The sequence below is a fragment of the Ursus arctos genome, unplaced genomic scaffold, assembly GCF_023065955.2.
Source record: "Ursus arctos isolate Adak ecotype North America unplaced genomic scaffold, UrsArc2.0 scaffold_8, whole genome shotgun sequence".
NCBI classification, from domain to species: domain Eukaryota; kingdom Metazoa; phylum Chordata; class Mammalia; order Carnivora; family Ursidae; genus Ursus; species Ursus arctos.
The window spans coordinates 56,909,034-56,923,751 of record NW_026623100.1 but is presented as its reverse complement, the minus strand read 5'-3'; the positions used below and the strand labels follow the sequence as shown (position 1 = coordinate 56,923,751).

The 14,718-nt window shown below is 35.2% G+C and overlaps 1 protein-coding gene across 2 annotated transcripts in view; it reads right to left on the bottom strand.

Moving 5' to 3' along the window:
- The window catches only part of STRN (striatin), a 102,788-nt gene that overhangs the window by 55,774 nt on the left and 32,296 nt on the right, over positions 1-14,718 (bottom strand). For both annotated transcript variants that reach the window (XM_026478905.4, XM_026478910.4), the window contains exons 3-4: positions 8,768-8,841; positions 830-908 (exon numbers count right to left, since the gene is read on the bottom strand). In XM_026478905.4, coding sequence (XP_026334690.1) covers positions 830-908; positions 8,768-8,841 — 153 coding nt within the window. The remainder of the gene's footprint in view (positions 1-829; positions 909-8,767; positions 8,842-14,718) is intronic.

The following is a 14,718-nucleotide window of genomic DNA, read 5'->3' as shown; positions in this document are numbered from 1 at the left end:
ACCAATTTCAAATGTGATATGCAAGGATCAGGCAGTGAGCTGGGTAAGTGAATTTAGCTTACCACCTGACATCTGAACCTCATTCCAGCTTTGTTTCCTTTTAATAGTCTCAAATACACATTTTATAGGAGAAAGTACATGTTAGTGCAATATTTGCAAATTGGGAAATTAAAAAAGTTCTTCAATCTATTTAAAATAGGAAGTTTAAAAACATAACCAAAATTACATCTAAATATTGATTAGACTTACATTAAGACATACTTATGTTCAGGTATAAAAGATGCAAAAAGTAACTTTAAGGGTAAAGAATTCTTTTTTTTTTTTAAGATTTTATTTATTTATTTGAGAGAGAGAGAAAGAGAAAGCAGAAGCAGGGGGCGGGGTAGAGGAAGAAGTAGGCTCTCCGCTGAGCAGGGAGCCCAATGCAGGGCTCGATCCCAGGACCCTGGGATCATGACTTGAACTGAAGGTAGACACTTAAATGACTGAGCCACCCAGGCACCTCAGAATTCTTTCAAATGTAAACATAGTGTATATTAAAATTTAGAAGCTTAAAAGTACACTCTAAGTTAAAATTATAAAAAGAAAATTTATTCTTGGTAATTCTTATGAATATTTAATGAAAAATAAATTCTACCACAGGGGGAAAAATGTTTACTATGAAAAAGGAACAATAATTCAATTAAGCTTTTTCATACCAGCAGTCTAATGATAAAAGAGATAAAATTATTCTGAGTTGAAAATGCCAAAAACAAAATACATACATATATATATATATATATCTCCTGATGGAAACATACTTTTCTTTGTTTGGCCACGGGATACTTACTGTCTGAGTAGTTGTCGACCTTGTTTCCACATTAACTGGCTGTTTTGCTGTGGCTGTACCTCTGTTTCATTACCTTCATCTGGAAAACATTAAATCATAATAAAAGTGCTTTGTTTTATTCATTAAATGGCATCTCAATTCATAGAATATGTCCAACGAAAATTTATAAGACGAAGAATATGCAAAACTACACTGTAAGGTATGTTTTAGGACAATGTATATTGTTTTTTTAATCTAATTTCCATAACAAAAATTATAATATAGATTCATTATTGCTACTAGATTCCCCTGAGTGTAGCAGAACTAAAATAAAGACATTTTCCCAATCTCTAGTAGCCTGATAATTTTCGTCCAGGACAAAGACCTATTCAAATCAAGTCACACAATAAGAGTCAAACGAAAGTATTATGGAGCACCACATCAGAGCTAGAACAAAGCACTCAGGAATGATGACAGAAAAGCCAGTCTGGTAAAGAACAGATAGGGAAGAAATAATTTCAATCCAAATCTATTTCTTTCACTGGTTATTAAATGAAAACTTCAAATATTCTTTTGAAGACATTCTTTGAATGAAAACCACCTAAGCCTTGTAAAGCTTAAATTCATCATTTGGTAGAAAGTGAATACTTTCAAGAAGATAGTAAAATAAAAAAGCCTTCTCTGTGATAAATCTGGACTACAGAATTTCCAAATTATACTCTGACTCAACTTTAAAAATACAAAAAAGTTCACACTTTCTATCAGCCCTTGATCAAACTGTAAGAAACCGTGATCTTTTACAGGGTTTTATTCAAGTGGAGATGTAAGAGAGACCGGGAAAATTTGTTTTATGATATTTGATGTTAAGCATTTACTATGTTCCAGATGCTGTGTTAAAAACACATTCAGTATCTCTTTTAATCTTTACAACCTCAAAAGATAGGTGTTATTACTATCCCCATTTTAAAGATGAAAAAAATGAGTTTTACAAGTTGTACGATTTGCAAGTTAGAAACACAGTTGTAAGTGCTGAAATCACGTCTGACTCCAGAGCTCACATATTTCCCTCTACATGCTATCACTACAATGATAAAAAAATTAAAGAAATATGTAAATAAGAATTAGATCTTCCATTTTCATTTTTCTCCTAAAATAATTAGGCCAAGCTCTGTGATATACCAAAGAAACAGCAGTAGACCAGACTGTGGAGGGAGGATTAAGTTACCTCAAAAAGGTAGATGACCTCAGAGGGTATACTTTTAAAAAAAGGGCAAAAATAATCTCCCCATACTAAGGAAAAACAACACACATCTTGTTTCCATTGACTCACAAATTCAGGAACTATGGTTCACAAATGGTTCCACAAATTCAGGAATATACTATGGTATGTTCTAATATATATTAAGTCAAGTAAGCTATACTTGCCAAGTAAGAATACTTAAACTGGCATTTCGAAAGACTAAACATTTCATACGGGAAGGAACTCTAATTTCCCATCAGTATAGGCCTCTCTATACCATCCTCAGAGATAGTCAACTGCCTTTGCCTACTTTGGCAGCTAGTGATGTTACCAAAGTGTGACACATACACTCAATGGAATACTACTTACAAGGAACAAAGCACAGATACACACCAACATGAACGAACCTCAAATGCATTATGCTAAGTGAGAAAAGCTAGACTCGGAAGGCTGTATTTTGTATGATTCCGGGATTCATATGACTTTCTGGAAAAGGCAAAACTATAGGAACATAAAACAGATGAGTGGCTGCCAGGGGATTAAACTGGGGACAAAGGGGTTGACTACAAAGGGTAGTAGTAACGAGACTATATGTGTTTGTGAAAACACTAAAAAGGTGAATTTAACTTATGTAAATGATACCTTAATAAAAAATAAATTAAGTCAAATCAAATAAGAATGCATCTTCGCCCTCCTTAAAAAAGTGTATTCACATATTGAGATAAAATCTGACTCCCTGGGTATGTTTTTTGAAAAAGTCTGCAGTTAAAAGAGGAAAAAAAAAACTCTTGTACACGTGAACTTGATTTTCCCCACATTTCCTTATCCAAGCTAAAATTCCCAGTTCTCTCAATCAACTCTCAGATTCACTCTCACCGTATCAAGTTTAAAAAAAATGACATCATACAAAAGTGAGGATTTTAAATTGGTAAGAGTTGAACTGCTTGGTAATATAAAAGTAGTTGACTAGTACTTCCAGTCAAGTTGGAGTAACATGGACCCAAATTTACCCTCCTGCTTGAAACAACTATAAAACAAAATAGATGAAATCATGGTTAAGACCTGGATGTCAGGCAACAAAGGACAATGATCCCTGAGAGAAAGGAAGCACAGAGGTGAGCCCTGTGATTACTCCAGCTTACTGCCTTGACAGAGTTTCTAGATTGTGGCATAGGGAGGAGGAACAAAAACAATATCTGAGGAAATGACGGCTGAAAAGTCCTAAACTTCATGAAAACTATAAACGCACAGATCCAAGAGACTCAGTGAACCCCAAGCACAAGAAATACTTTGGGTGGGGAGCACCTGGATACTTCACCAAAGTACATTATAATGAAATTGCTTAAAACCAATGGCAAAATGAAAAATCTTAAAAGTGCCAGAGAAAAAGGTCAGATTCTGCATACAGAAAACAGAGACAAGTTTGACAGAAGATATCTCATCAGAAACAATGCAAGCAAGCAAGCAAAAGACTTTTTCAGACACAGGCTGAAAGAACTCATCAGCAGCAGCCCCTATTACAGGATATGTAAAAGTCCTCGAGGCAGATGGACTACCACAGCAGAAAACATGGATCCACACAAAGAATGATGAGCACTGGAGATACAGACTTCTTATATTATTTAAACTTCGTTAAAAGAAAATTGACTGCTAAACAAAAATAATAATGTAGTGTGTGACTTACAACATAATAGAATCAAAATATGTGAACAACTGCCAAAGAGAGGGGAAATCCATGGTTACAAGGCTCTCATACTATAAGAAGTGGTATATTGTCACTTAAAGACAGACTGTGGTAAGTTAAAAAAAAAGTACACCGTAAACCCTAAAGCAACCACCAAAATAGCAAAGAGTTACAACTAATAAGTCAGCAAGAGATAAAATAGAACCATTAAAAAAAAAAACAAACTAGATTATCCCAAAGAAATCCATGAGAGGAGAAAGGATCAAAGAACAGACTGAACAAAGAGAAAACAAACAGCAAAGGGGGTAGCTTTAAATCCAACCATATCAATAGTCACATGAAATGTAAACGGTCTAAACATCTCAATTAAAGAATTCGTCACTCTGGATAAAATATTCTATTTTTAATATGTAACTGGCTTCTAATATTAAATAAAAGAAGCTAAAACATAGAAGATAAATAGATTTTAACATAACCTGGGGTAAATTTTCCTAAGGTAGAAATGTAAAGGTTTGGATATAGAACAAAACAGGGGGGAAAAAAGTTAGAAGGGAAACTAATTTTATAGTGAAAAATGTCTCAGAAAATGTCTGGATTGTCAGTTTTAAAAAAAATACCGTAAATGGAGAAAAGAGCAAAGACTAGAAGAATTCCTGCTTCTTTAAAGTTTACCCTGTTTGGATACACCACCTTCTACCCTCTCCTAGTCACTGTGCTCATCACTGTCACCCATGAATCCCTGGATAACGCTCAGAACCAGGCTTACATGCTTCCTCTGCAACCAAACGTTTACCTCACCTTGAGCGAAGTTAATATTCACGTGGGTGATCCACTTCAGCCTCCCCACAACCACCACCCTCTCTAGCTGTCATACCTTAGAGCTTGTCATTATGAAGAAAAGACGCAGATGCAAACTCCCTCTCTGAGCATATTCTCAGCCTCATATTCCCACCTCACTCGTTCTTTCATTGAGTTGGGACCTTAGACCAGGGGCCAGCAAATTACAACCTGCAAGTCAAATGTGGCCTGTCATACTCATTATGTGTTGTGGCTACTTTCATGTTCGGATGTCAGAGTTAAGTAGCTGCAACAGAGAACATATGGCTTAAAAAGACCAAATATTACTATCTGGCCCTTTACAGGAGAAGTTTGCTGGCCTGCCCCAGACCACAGCTTATCACCTCACTTTTACCCATTAGCCTCCTTTTGTCTTCACTTCCTTCCCTCTCTAGTTTTAGTTCACAGTCTATCACTTCAATTATTCTTTAGTTTATGTCTTCAAATTTCTTGTCCCTGTGGTCTCTCCACTAATTCAATGAATTCAACTATGAACTATTCTCATTCTATTTAAGTTTTACCCAAGCTGTCAAGTGTGCAAACCAATGCATCTATATAAACTCATGATCACACCCTCAACTGGACCCCTTTCTCAATCCTACTATTGTTATCAGTTTGCCCTCCTGTTCATTATTATTTTAAACCTTCTCTACTTTTCTTAAACCTGTCATACATTCTTAGCAGGTAATCCAGTCTTACACATAAAGCTATCATATTAAATCCCCATGACCAAAGTGAAACCCAAACCTACACATCCATCACCTAACTTCTACATTCTTCTTGGGAACAATAAAAGACATGCTCCTCCCACCATTCTCCAGCTAATTCAGAATCCAACCTCTGTGCTTCTTCAGATATCTTCCTATTCTGAATATCTCTTCTCTTTCCATTTTATTTGCTCTTCCTCTAAGAAACACATCACACACACACACACACATTCCTTGACCCCAGGTACTCTTTCAGCTATCCCTCTCTTTCACCTTCACAATCTAAGCTTCCTGAAAGATAACAGCACTTAGTCTTCATTTTCCACTCATGTCTTTGTTTCTACCTTACCTTTCTCCTAAAACTGCCGGCAGTAATGGCCCACGTGTCACTAAATCTTAAAGCTCTTTAGAACCTCTGGCTACTAATCATAGTGCTTTAGAGTCCTTACTTCTGGAATCCCTCTCTTCTCCTGGTTTCCATCCTACCATTAAGATAATTCTTATCATTTCCTTTTCAGCTTTCTACTCTTCTACCGGTTTTTTAAGTGTTGCCATTCCTCAGGGCTCCAATCCAGGTCTTCCTCTCACTCTGAATATAGTCCAGAGTCGGGGGGCGGGAGCCTCTTCTTCCTCTCCAATGACCTGAGTGCCTTTGGAACCATGTGCTGATGCCTCTCAAATCCACACATCAAACCCATACCTCCAGTTTGAGCTCCAGACCCACAGCACCAGCTGTCTGCCAGCCATCTTCACTTGAGTGCCTAACTAATAAAACCAAAAGTGAAGCCATCATCTTCCAAATCTACTTCCGGGACGCCTGGGTGGATCAGTCCTTAAGTGTCTGCCTTCGGCTCAGGTCATGATCCCTGGGTCCTGCGATCAAGTCCCACATGGGGTTCCCTGCTCAGCAGGAGGCCTGCTTCTCCCTCTCCCACTCCCCCTGCTTGTGTTCCCTCTCTAGTTGTCTCTGTCAAATAAATGAATAAAATCTTTAAAAAAATCTACTTCCAATCTAGTTTGGAGAACTAGAAGTGTGGGGGTCATCTCTGAATGTCCCTTTTTTTCATCCCCTACATCGAAACTAGAACTCATTCCCCTCTCTCTTCACGCCCAGTCAGTGCCTGTCAAGGCAGCCTTCCTCATTTAGCCAGGAGGCTGCAACAGTCCTCTCAGCAGTCTCCCCATCACCGATCCAGCTGCTCTCTGATCCACATGCTACACTGCTGCCTATGGGATCTAAGAGAAATCTGATCCTTCAAATACCTTCTCAAAACTCTTAGGATAAAATGTAAATTCCTTAATATATTTTTACAAGACCCCTGTAACATACTTTACCATCTGCTCTCCTCCCCTTTCCCCTGCTAACTCTCTAGCTGCATCTAAAAACACTCCTTCCCCCCCTTTCTCTACTAGCCAGTTATTTTATTTCTCAAATGTACCAGATTCTTCCCTCTTTCTCCCACCTCGCATTCAGCAAATATTTAGTAAGTTCACTTTCCCTGGCCAATTCCTACTTGTCCATAAGATGTTAACTTTAAACACCATTTGACTCCTTAGGACTAGATTTGGTTCCCCTACTACTGTGTTCCATAACACCTATTATTACCTTCCCCACTATGCATGTCATTTTACTGTAATCACTTTTTTCTTACCTTCCCTGTAAAAATCCAATAGAGCATTGTTATTTTATTCACTGAATTTGATACTGGGTCTGACAAGCATTACATATTTAATATTTGTAAATAAACAGTGAAAGATCAATAGATGGAATCATACTAGGTACTAACCATGTGTTGTATACTAAGAAAATAAACCTGAAAGTGATGAATTATTTCCACTATTTTCCCAGTTTCAGATAAGCAGCAGCGCAATCTCTGACAGATTAATATCACAAGTATTTAAAGTGTCAGGGCAGAGTTGAACTTACAAGCATAAGAGTCAAACTTTTTCTAGAACCACACTGTTTACTTATAAACATTTTGTATATGTTGGCAACTAGACCTTTATACTCCTAAAATAATGTCCAAAAATAAAGAAACAAACTTTTTTAATAAAAAGGTCCTGATCAAATCACTTCTGTGAACCAGACAAAATACTTTCAGGAGCTCAATTAACAAATAGTCTAAATTTAAAACATCTAAGTGCATCTCAAGTCAAAAGGACAGACACCAAAGTAAGACAGAACAATTTAAAAAACAAAGGGAAAAAATATGCCAAAGATCAACTGATACTGCTCTAAATCTCAAGGATTCAATATTCAGCTGGGGAAATGTGTTAACATTACTACACTGAACTGAACTTTAAAATCGGCAGCACATTCAGAACTTATAAGGTTTTTTTCATACATTGTCAAATACAGAAGCAGTGTGGTAAAATGGGACTAATATGAATTTTGGACTCTATAGGTATGGGGCAGGTGGCTGGCTCAGTCAGAAGAGCATGCAACTCTTGATCCTGCGATTCTGAGTTCGAGCCCCACCCTGGTGTAGAGATTACATAAATAAACAAACAAACAAACTTTAAAAATATATGTATGAATGTTGGGAGTCATTAGACCTGGGCTCGGATCCATATTGCCATTACTTAATAGTTGTGTGACCTTATGCAAGTTTCTCCACTTCTCGGAGTTCAAATTTCACATAGGTAAAATGAGAAAAATATCATCTTTATGAGCAACTATGTTAAGAATTAAGGTCAACATACATAAAGCCCCCAGTACAAGGCATATATTTCAGCAAATGATATAAACAATAATTGATATCTTCAGATATTTGATCTAGAAATTTGATCTGAAATCATGTCAAAACATACTCATTTAAAACATAACTTTTGAACTTTTCTTACTATCGGTTATACCTACTAATAAGTCAAATATGCCTATATTCCTCAATATCTGATTGTTTACAAAGTGCTATTTTTGTAGGGATGAAGAGGAAGGTAGGAGAATAAAAAAGAAGAAATAACACAAGAAGATAATAAATGTTTCAGCTGTTAAAAGATGGCCTGGCTGCAGAATCTTCTGTGTGTAAGAAAATCCAAAAACAATTTTCCACCTGCAACTGAGGGATTAGATTGAAGGGATCAGGAACTCCCTGTATGTGAGAAGAAATCTCTGAATTTCATTGTTCCTTCTCTTTCTCTCAGAATTTCAAGGGCATGATGTGTACTGCACATCTCAAAGTTCCCATTAATACTGGGAAACCCAGCAAGAGACAGTTATGTTAATGTGTTACCCCATGAATTCTGATCCTTCCAGAAGTGTAGAACACAAGCAGAAAACGGGGAACTAAAAGAAAGGGTAAGAGGAAAAAGGAAGGAAGGTGATAGAAAATCATCTAAATAACACTAAATGATTAGTGCTAAAGATAAGTCAGAGAAAATCACTAATTTGCAAATAATTAGAAATTAATTTGCAGTTATAAATATTGCTGCTACAAATACTAATGTCAACTTCTTTTTAATCACTTAAACTTCCTTTAAGATTGGCTTACCAGAATCATAGCTTGGAGGCTTCATATCTCCCTGATTCAATTCTGTCCCATATTTCAACTTGTGGTATTTGGCTCTAACAAAGAAATAAGAAAATACAAACCATCTTAAAACATATTTAAATGAACTTTAGGATATGTAACAGGAGTAGTCATCAGTACACAGCAGTCCTGGCTACCTTTCAAAATAGCCTTCCACGGTGTCAAAGTGGTTATCATTATTTTATTGTTGTTATACCATCGAGTGCCATTATAACAGATAAAAGAGTAACACTGGGAACCATAAATCTTTCTATAATTACATATAACATTCTAGTTTCTAGAGTATTCAAATTGTCTTGATGATTGCCAAAGTACAATTCTACTATCAAAAGCAGTAGATAAATTTGAATTATGAAATAAACTGTTAGAAGGCTAACCTTTCTCAAAATTGATGTATTTAAAAAAGAAAACTCATCTAATGGTATGTACATACAATGGAATATTATGCAGTCATAATATTAAAAGGACGAGATCTTGCTATTTGTGACAACATGGATGAACCCAGAGGGTATCATGCTAAGTGAAATAAATCAGACTGAGAAAGACAAATACCAAATGGTTTCACTCATATGTGGAATCTAAAAAAACAAAACAAATGAATAAACAAACAAAAGGCAGAATCAGACCTATAAATACAGAGAACAGAGAATTACCAGAAGGAAGGGCAGTGGGGGAACAGGCAAAATGGGGGAAGGGCACTGGGAGATACAGGCTTGAGTTATGGAATGAATAAGTCACAGGAATAAAAGGTATAGCACAAGGAATACAGTGGATGATACTGTAATAGTATTGTATGGTGACACATGGTAGCTACACTTGTGGTAAACATAGCATAACATGTAGAGAGATTGAATCACTGTGCTGCACACCTGAAACTAATGTAATATTGTGTGTCAACTATACTCGAAAAAATGTTTTAATTCATCTATAATACTCTGTGCGTTGTCAGGCAATTACGATTTACCAAGTATGCATTACAGTAAACAATTCAAAGGAGGGAGGGGGGACCAGCTCTAATCACCAGTGTTGAGTAAGATATTTCAATAGGAATGAATAAATTTCTTTTAATAGTCAAGATATCCTTTGCCTTTTCAGGAAGAACTCAGGAAGAACTGTGAACAGAAATTCTTATCTATTTCCCTTTCAAAGCTAGCTGAATGTAATTATTTCTGGCTAACCTGATTTCACCATTTCAGAATTAACAATCTGAGACCAGAAAAATAATCCAGATAAAGTAAAAATTTTAAAGGTCAACCAAAAATGGCCATACTTATGTAATGTATTTATACATTCTGACTGGTTTGTTTCCCCAAAATATTGAGACCATTTATAATAAATATTAAATGTAATAAGGTTAACAACCTAATAATAGTAATAATAATTTGAAAAACTGAAGTAATAAAGCAATAAAGAAGAAATAAGGGGATAATATAGCCAAATTTCAAAGTTAATTTTTTTTATAAAAAAACTAATTGAGCACTTAACTTTATAGAAGTTTTTGTATCTCAAGAAAGGTATAAAGGAAATGAAAATTATTTGCTCAAACGGGCAAAGTAGTGGAATTCATATTATTTTACAACAGAAAAATCAAAGTTTATATAGAGGAGGATCTTAAGAAAACCTATGAAAATTATAGTCAGCTGATGTTCTATTTAAGGTAGGTAGCGAGTATATGAGTATATTATGTATTAGTCTTTATAAGTTTTGCATATGTACAAAATGTTTTGTAATAATATATACCCATTAAAAATAAAAAAGAATATTTGTTTTATATGTGTGTTTTATATATATATTTCATATGCATAGAAGATTTCTGGAAGAATACATGATACGTAAGACATTAGTAAGATTTCCTTTGGGAAAGGAAAGCAATACATAAGGGAGATCATATTGTGTTATTTGGTTAATTAACAACATGAATATATTTCTTCTTTTTCTAATTTTTAGTAAATACTTTTGTTCCAAATTAACTAGAACATCTTTTTCTCTATTTCCAATGCTTCTGTTAATCACAAAGATTTCGTCACCAAAAACATTTCCTAGTCTATTTCAACGTATCTGTAATAATGTTGATTAGAGAATAAGATTTATAGCCACTTAATTTTATTTACAGTTACCAGAAAGTAAACAAGGTTCTTAACATAATCATCAATCTTCAGATTTTTCATCTACCATGAAACAAAGTAACAATACCTCCTAAAAGTCAAATAGCAATTGAAAGTAACTGGTCTGAGGATGGAATAAAAGTAGCAATAAAATATTACGGAGTTTATAGATAGATAGATAGATCTATGAATAGATATATATACATATGAATGTGTATTTGTGTGTGTGTATGTGTATATATATACATACACACACACACAGAAAAACATTTCTATACACAAAATACTGCACTAGAGTGCATTCTAGTGGTCTTGGGGAAAACTGCAACAGAGTTTATATAAAAGGGGAATAGAAAATATTCTTTATAATGTATGTAATAAAAATAACATACTATGAACAAACATTTCATAAAAAATTAGACAAAGTAGGGGCGCCTGGGTGGCGAAGTTGTTAAGCGTCTGCCTTCGGCTCAGGGCGTGATCCCAGAGTTCTGGGATCGAGCCCCACGTCAGGCTCCTCTGCTAGGAGCCTGCTTCTTCCTCTCCCACTCCCCCTGCTTGTGTTCCCTCTCTCGCTGGCTGTCTCTGTCAAATAAATAAATAAAATCTTAAAAAAAAAAATTAGACAAAGTAAATAAAACTGTTGTGTTTACCACAGGATGTGTTCCCTCAAAGCAGGGTATCCCTACTAAACTGTTAAATTCACTGAAAAATAATTTAGTCCCAGAACCCTTCTTAACTTAGTAACATTCCTTTTGAAGCCAACATGCCAAATACCTTTCTCACTCGTATTGTTTCCCATGGTTTTAACACTTCATCTCACTGTGTTATCTACCAATCTTCTTATTCCCTTATCTTTTTGTCTAACTGTGACTATAAAATAAATAGCAGATCTTACGCCTAGGAACTCTGATACATAGCTAAGCCTCCCATCTGGTCTTTACTGGATAAAAGAGCATAAAATTTGTATAATAATAAAGAAGTCCATTATAGCTTTGTTTCAAAGTCTATTATTATGTATAATATGCTAGGAATATAACATAGCATCCCAATCACATTTTAAATGTTGATGCTAAAAAGAATTTGATGAAATCAATGACCTGTTTCTGAATTCTTATAACATGTCAGGATTGTATTGGCTGCTGGGAATAACCTGCAATTTGTAGTCAATTAGGGTGGAGGCAAGGAGATGCTTAAGAGATAGAAATTAAAATACGACAGCACACTGTGATAAGAGTTATGAGTTATATCAAATGTTATAGGAATTCAGATAAGAGATTATCTAATTTTGTCAAAGGTGGTGTCAACGAGAACTACCAAAAAAAAAGGTAACATGAAATTTTAGCTAAACCTCAAAAAACCAGTGGTTTTCCAATCAGACGAATAGATTGATGAAAAGTATTTCTGTCAAAAGAAAAAGGTGGGAGGGAATACATCATGGGTCAAAAAAACCCCGCGTGTGTGCATGTGTGCATGTGTGTGTGTATACAGGACTAGAAAGGGGCCGGGCTGTAAGAGGTTTTTTCTAAGATTTTTGAAAATAGCTAGATATTTTAAAGCAGGGATATAATACCTGTATTTCAAAAAATGAATCCTACGAATGTGGAAGATGAATTAGAATATGGAAATATCAGAGGCAAGCAGGACATGTGGGTTTTTACAGTAGTGCAGATGAAAGAGAGAAATGGGGAAAAATGGAATGTTTCAGAATTTTATTTTATATAGTATTTAATAAGGTTCTTCAGTATAGAAGTTTCTGAGTAAATCTTAAACATTATGTATTCTTGAAAAATTAGATATAAATTTGCTCATTTTGCATACTCTATCACACTTTAAGGAATGCCTTGATAAATTCATGGCTAGGCGAGTAATCTTCCTGTAATGTTAAGGATTCAGTTTCACTTAATTTTGGATCTTTTTAAGTGGGACTACTTAGAAAATCTGTAACACAGCAATTCCAAATCATGATCCTTACACTTAGGTGTGTCAGGGTAAATGACAAGATGTCTAGAATTTGCTGTTCTAAAATAGATAAAGATGAAGCAAGACTGACAGGAACATTAACTGTTGAGGCTTGGAGGTGTATATAAAAGATATTAGTCTCTCTACATTTATGTTTCAAACTGTCCTCAATAAAAAAAAAACTTCTTAAAAATTCTTGGCTTAAAGCTTTAGAAAAATAATTTCAGAATCAAAAGAACTGAAATGTTCTAGAACTCCAAAATTTTTAAAAATTCCTGGCATTAAAGCATTAGAAAAATAATTTCAGAGTTAAAGAACTGAAATGTGTTAAGAGCTCTAATCCACAAATAAATGCTTTTTTATTCCTTATTACACTTATAGTGTAATAGTGCCATAACATCAGGAATAATCTCAAATCATTCCATAAATTTCAAAAGATACAAAATCAGTGACTTTTCCAGAATTCCATTAGTTAAAAAAAAAAAAAAAAAAATTCTTCCCTACACCCAGCCAGTTATCTCTTCTGTTCTTCAAAGTCAAACTACTTGAAAAAATAAGCGACTGTATCTGTCTCCACTTTATCTGTCCTTCTTAGCCCTCAATCCCCTGGGATCTGGTTTATGTTTCTGCTACCTCACTGAAACCATTCTGGCAAAGAGACCAGCAAGCTCCTACCTGGCAAATCTAGATGACTACTTTCGGTTTACAACTTACTTGGAGTATGTTTGGCATCTGCAACTGTCGAACTCCCACCTTCTTTAGCTTGCTTCCAATATACTGCTCTCTCCTTCCTTCTCCAACCATTCCTTTGATGGCTCTTCCTCCCTCTGCCTTTTCCTCAAACATTTCCATTTCCTGTGGCTCCAGCTGATTCTCTCTTCTCCTCCCATAACACTTGTTCTGCTTGTTTCAACTACTCCTATAACTTTATCCACAATATTCATGGTTCCCAAGTATACCTCTAGTCCTGAGTCCCACTCCCATACCTGCTTTTCAACCCTTACTTCTTAATCTTTAATTCATTTGATAACTTCTAAAACTTTCACTCAAGCCAGGAACCTGGGAACCATTCTTGAATTATCTTTCTTCCTCATCCTCTATACCCAATCATCTCTAATTTTCATGGATTCTATTTAAAATGTTTCACAGCTGATGCCTCCTCTATTCCAGCAGCTACCATGTTATAATTTCTCATCCTAGACTATTAGACTCTTCCTGCTTCTATTAACAGATCTTTCCAGTCCATCCCCCATAATGAAGTCAGGGTGATCTTTCTAAAATCTATTTCACACTATTCCATGCTCCTTTTAACTGCATCACAACTAAATACAATATATATTCCTAGACTGGATCCTAAACCAGGAAAAAAAAATACTATAAAAATCATTACTGGGATATTTGATGGGGAAAAAAATGCTATAAAGATCATCACTGGAACATATGAATATATTAGATAATAGTGCTATATCAACATTAAATTTCCTTATTTTGATAGAGTTGTAATTATATAATGGAATCTCCTTGCTATTAGAAGATACACAGTGAGGTATTCAGGGGCAAAGCGATATAATGTCTGCACCCAAGTAGCAAATAATTCAGGAAAAAAGCAATGTGCCTACAGAGTGAACATACCAGTAAATATAGCAAAATGTTGTCAACTGGTAAATCCGGGTAAAAGGCATGTAGTACTTGAAACTACTATTAGCTTGAGAAATCTCAGAATAAAAGGTTTTGAAAAACTTTCAATGTTCCCTATTATATGGAAGGTAAAAGTCTGAACTCCTTAGTTAAGTTCTCCATGATCTGGCTCTTGCCCACATCTACCATTATCACTTATCAAATCAT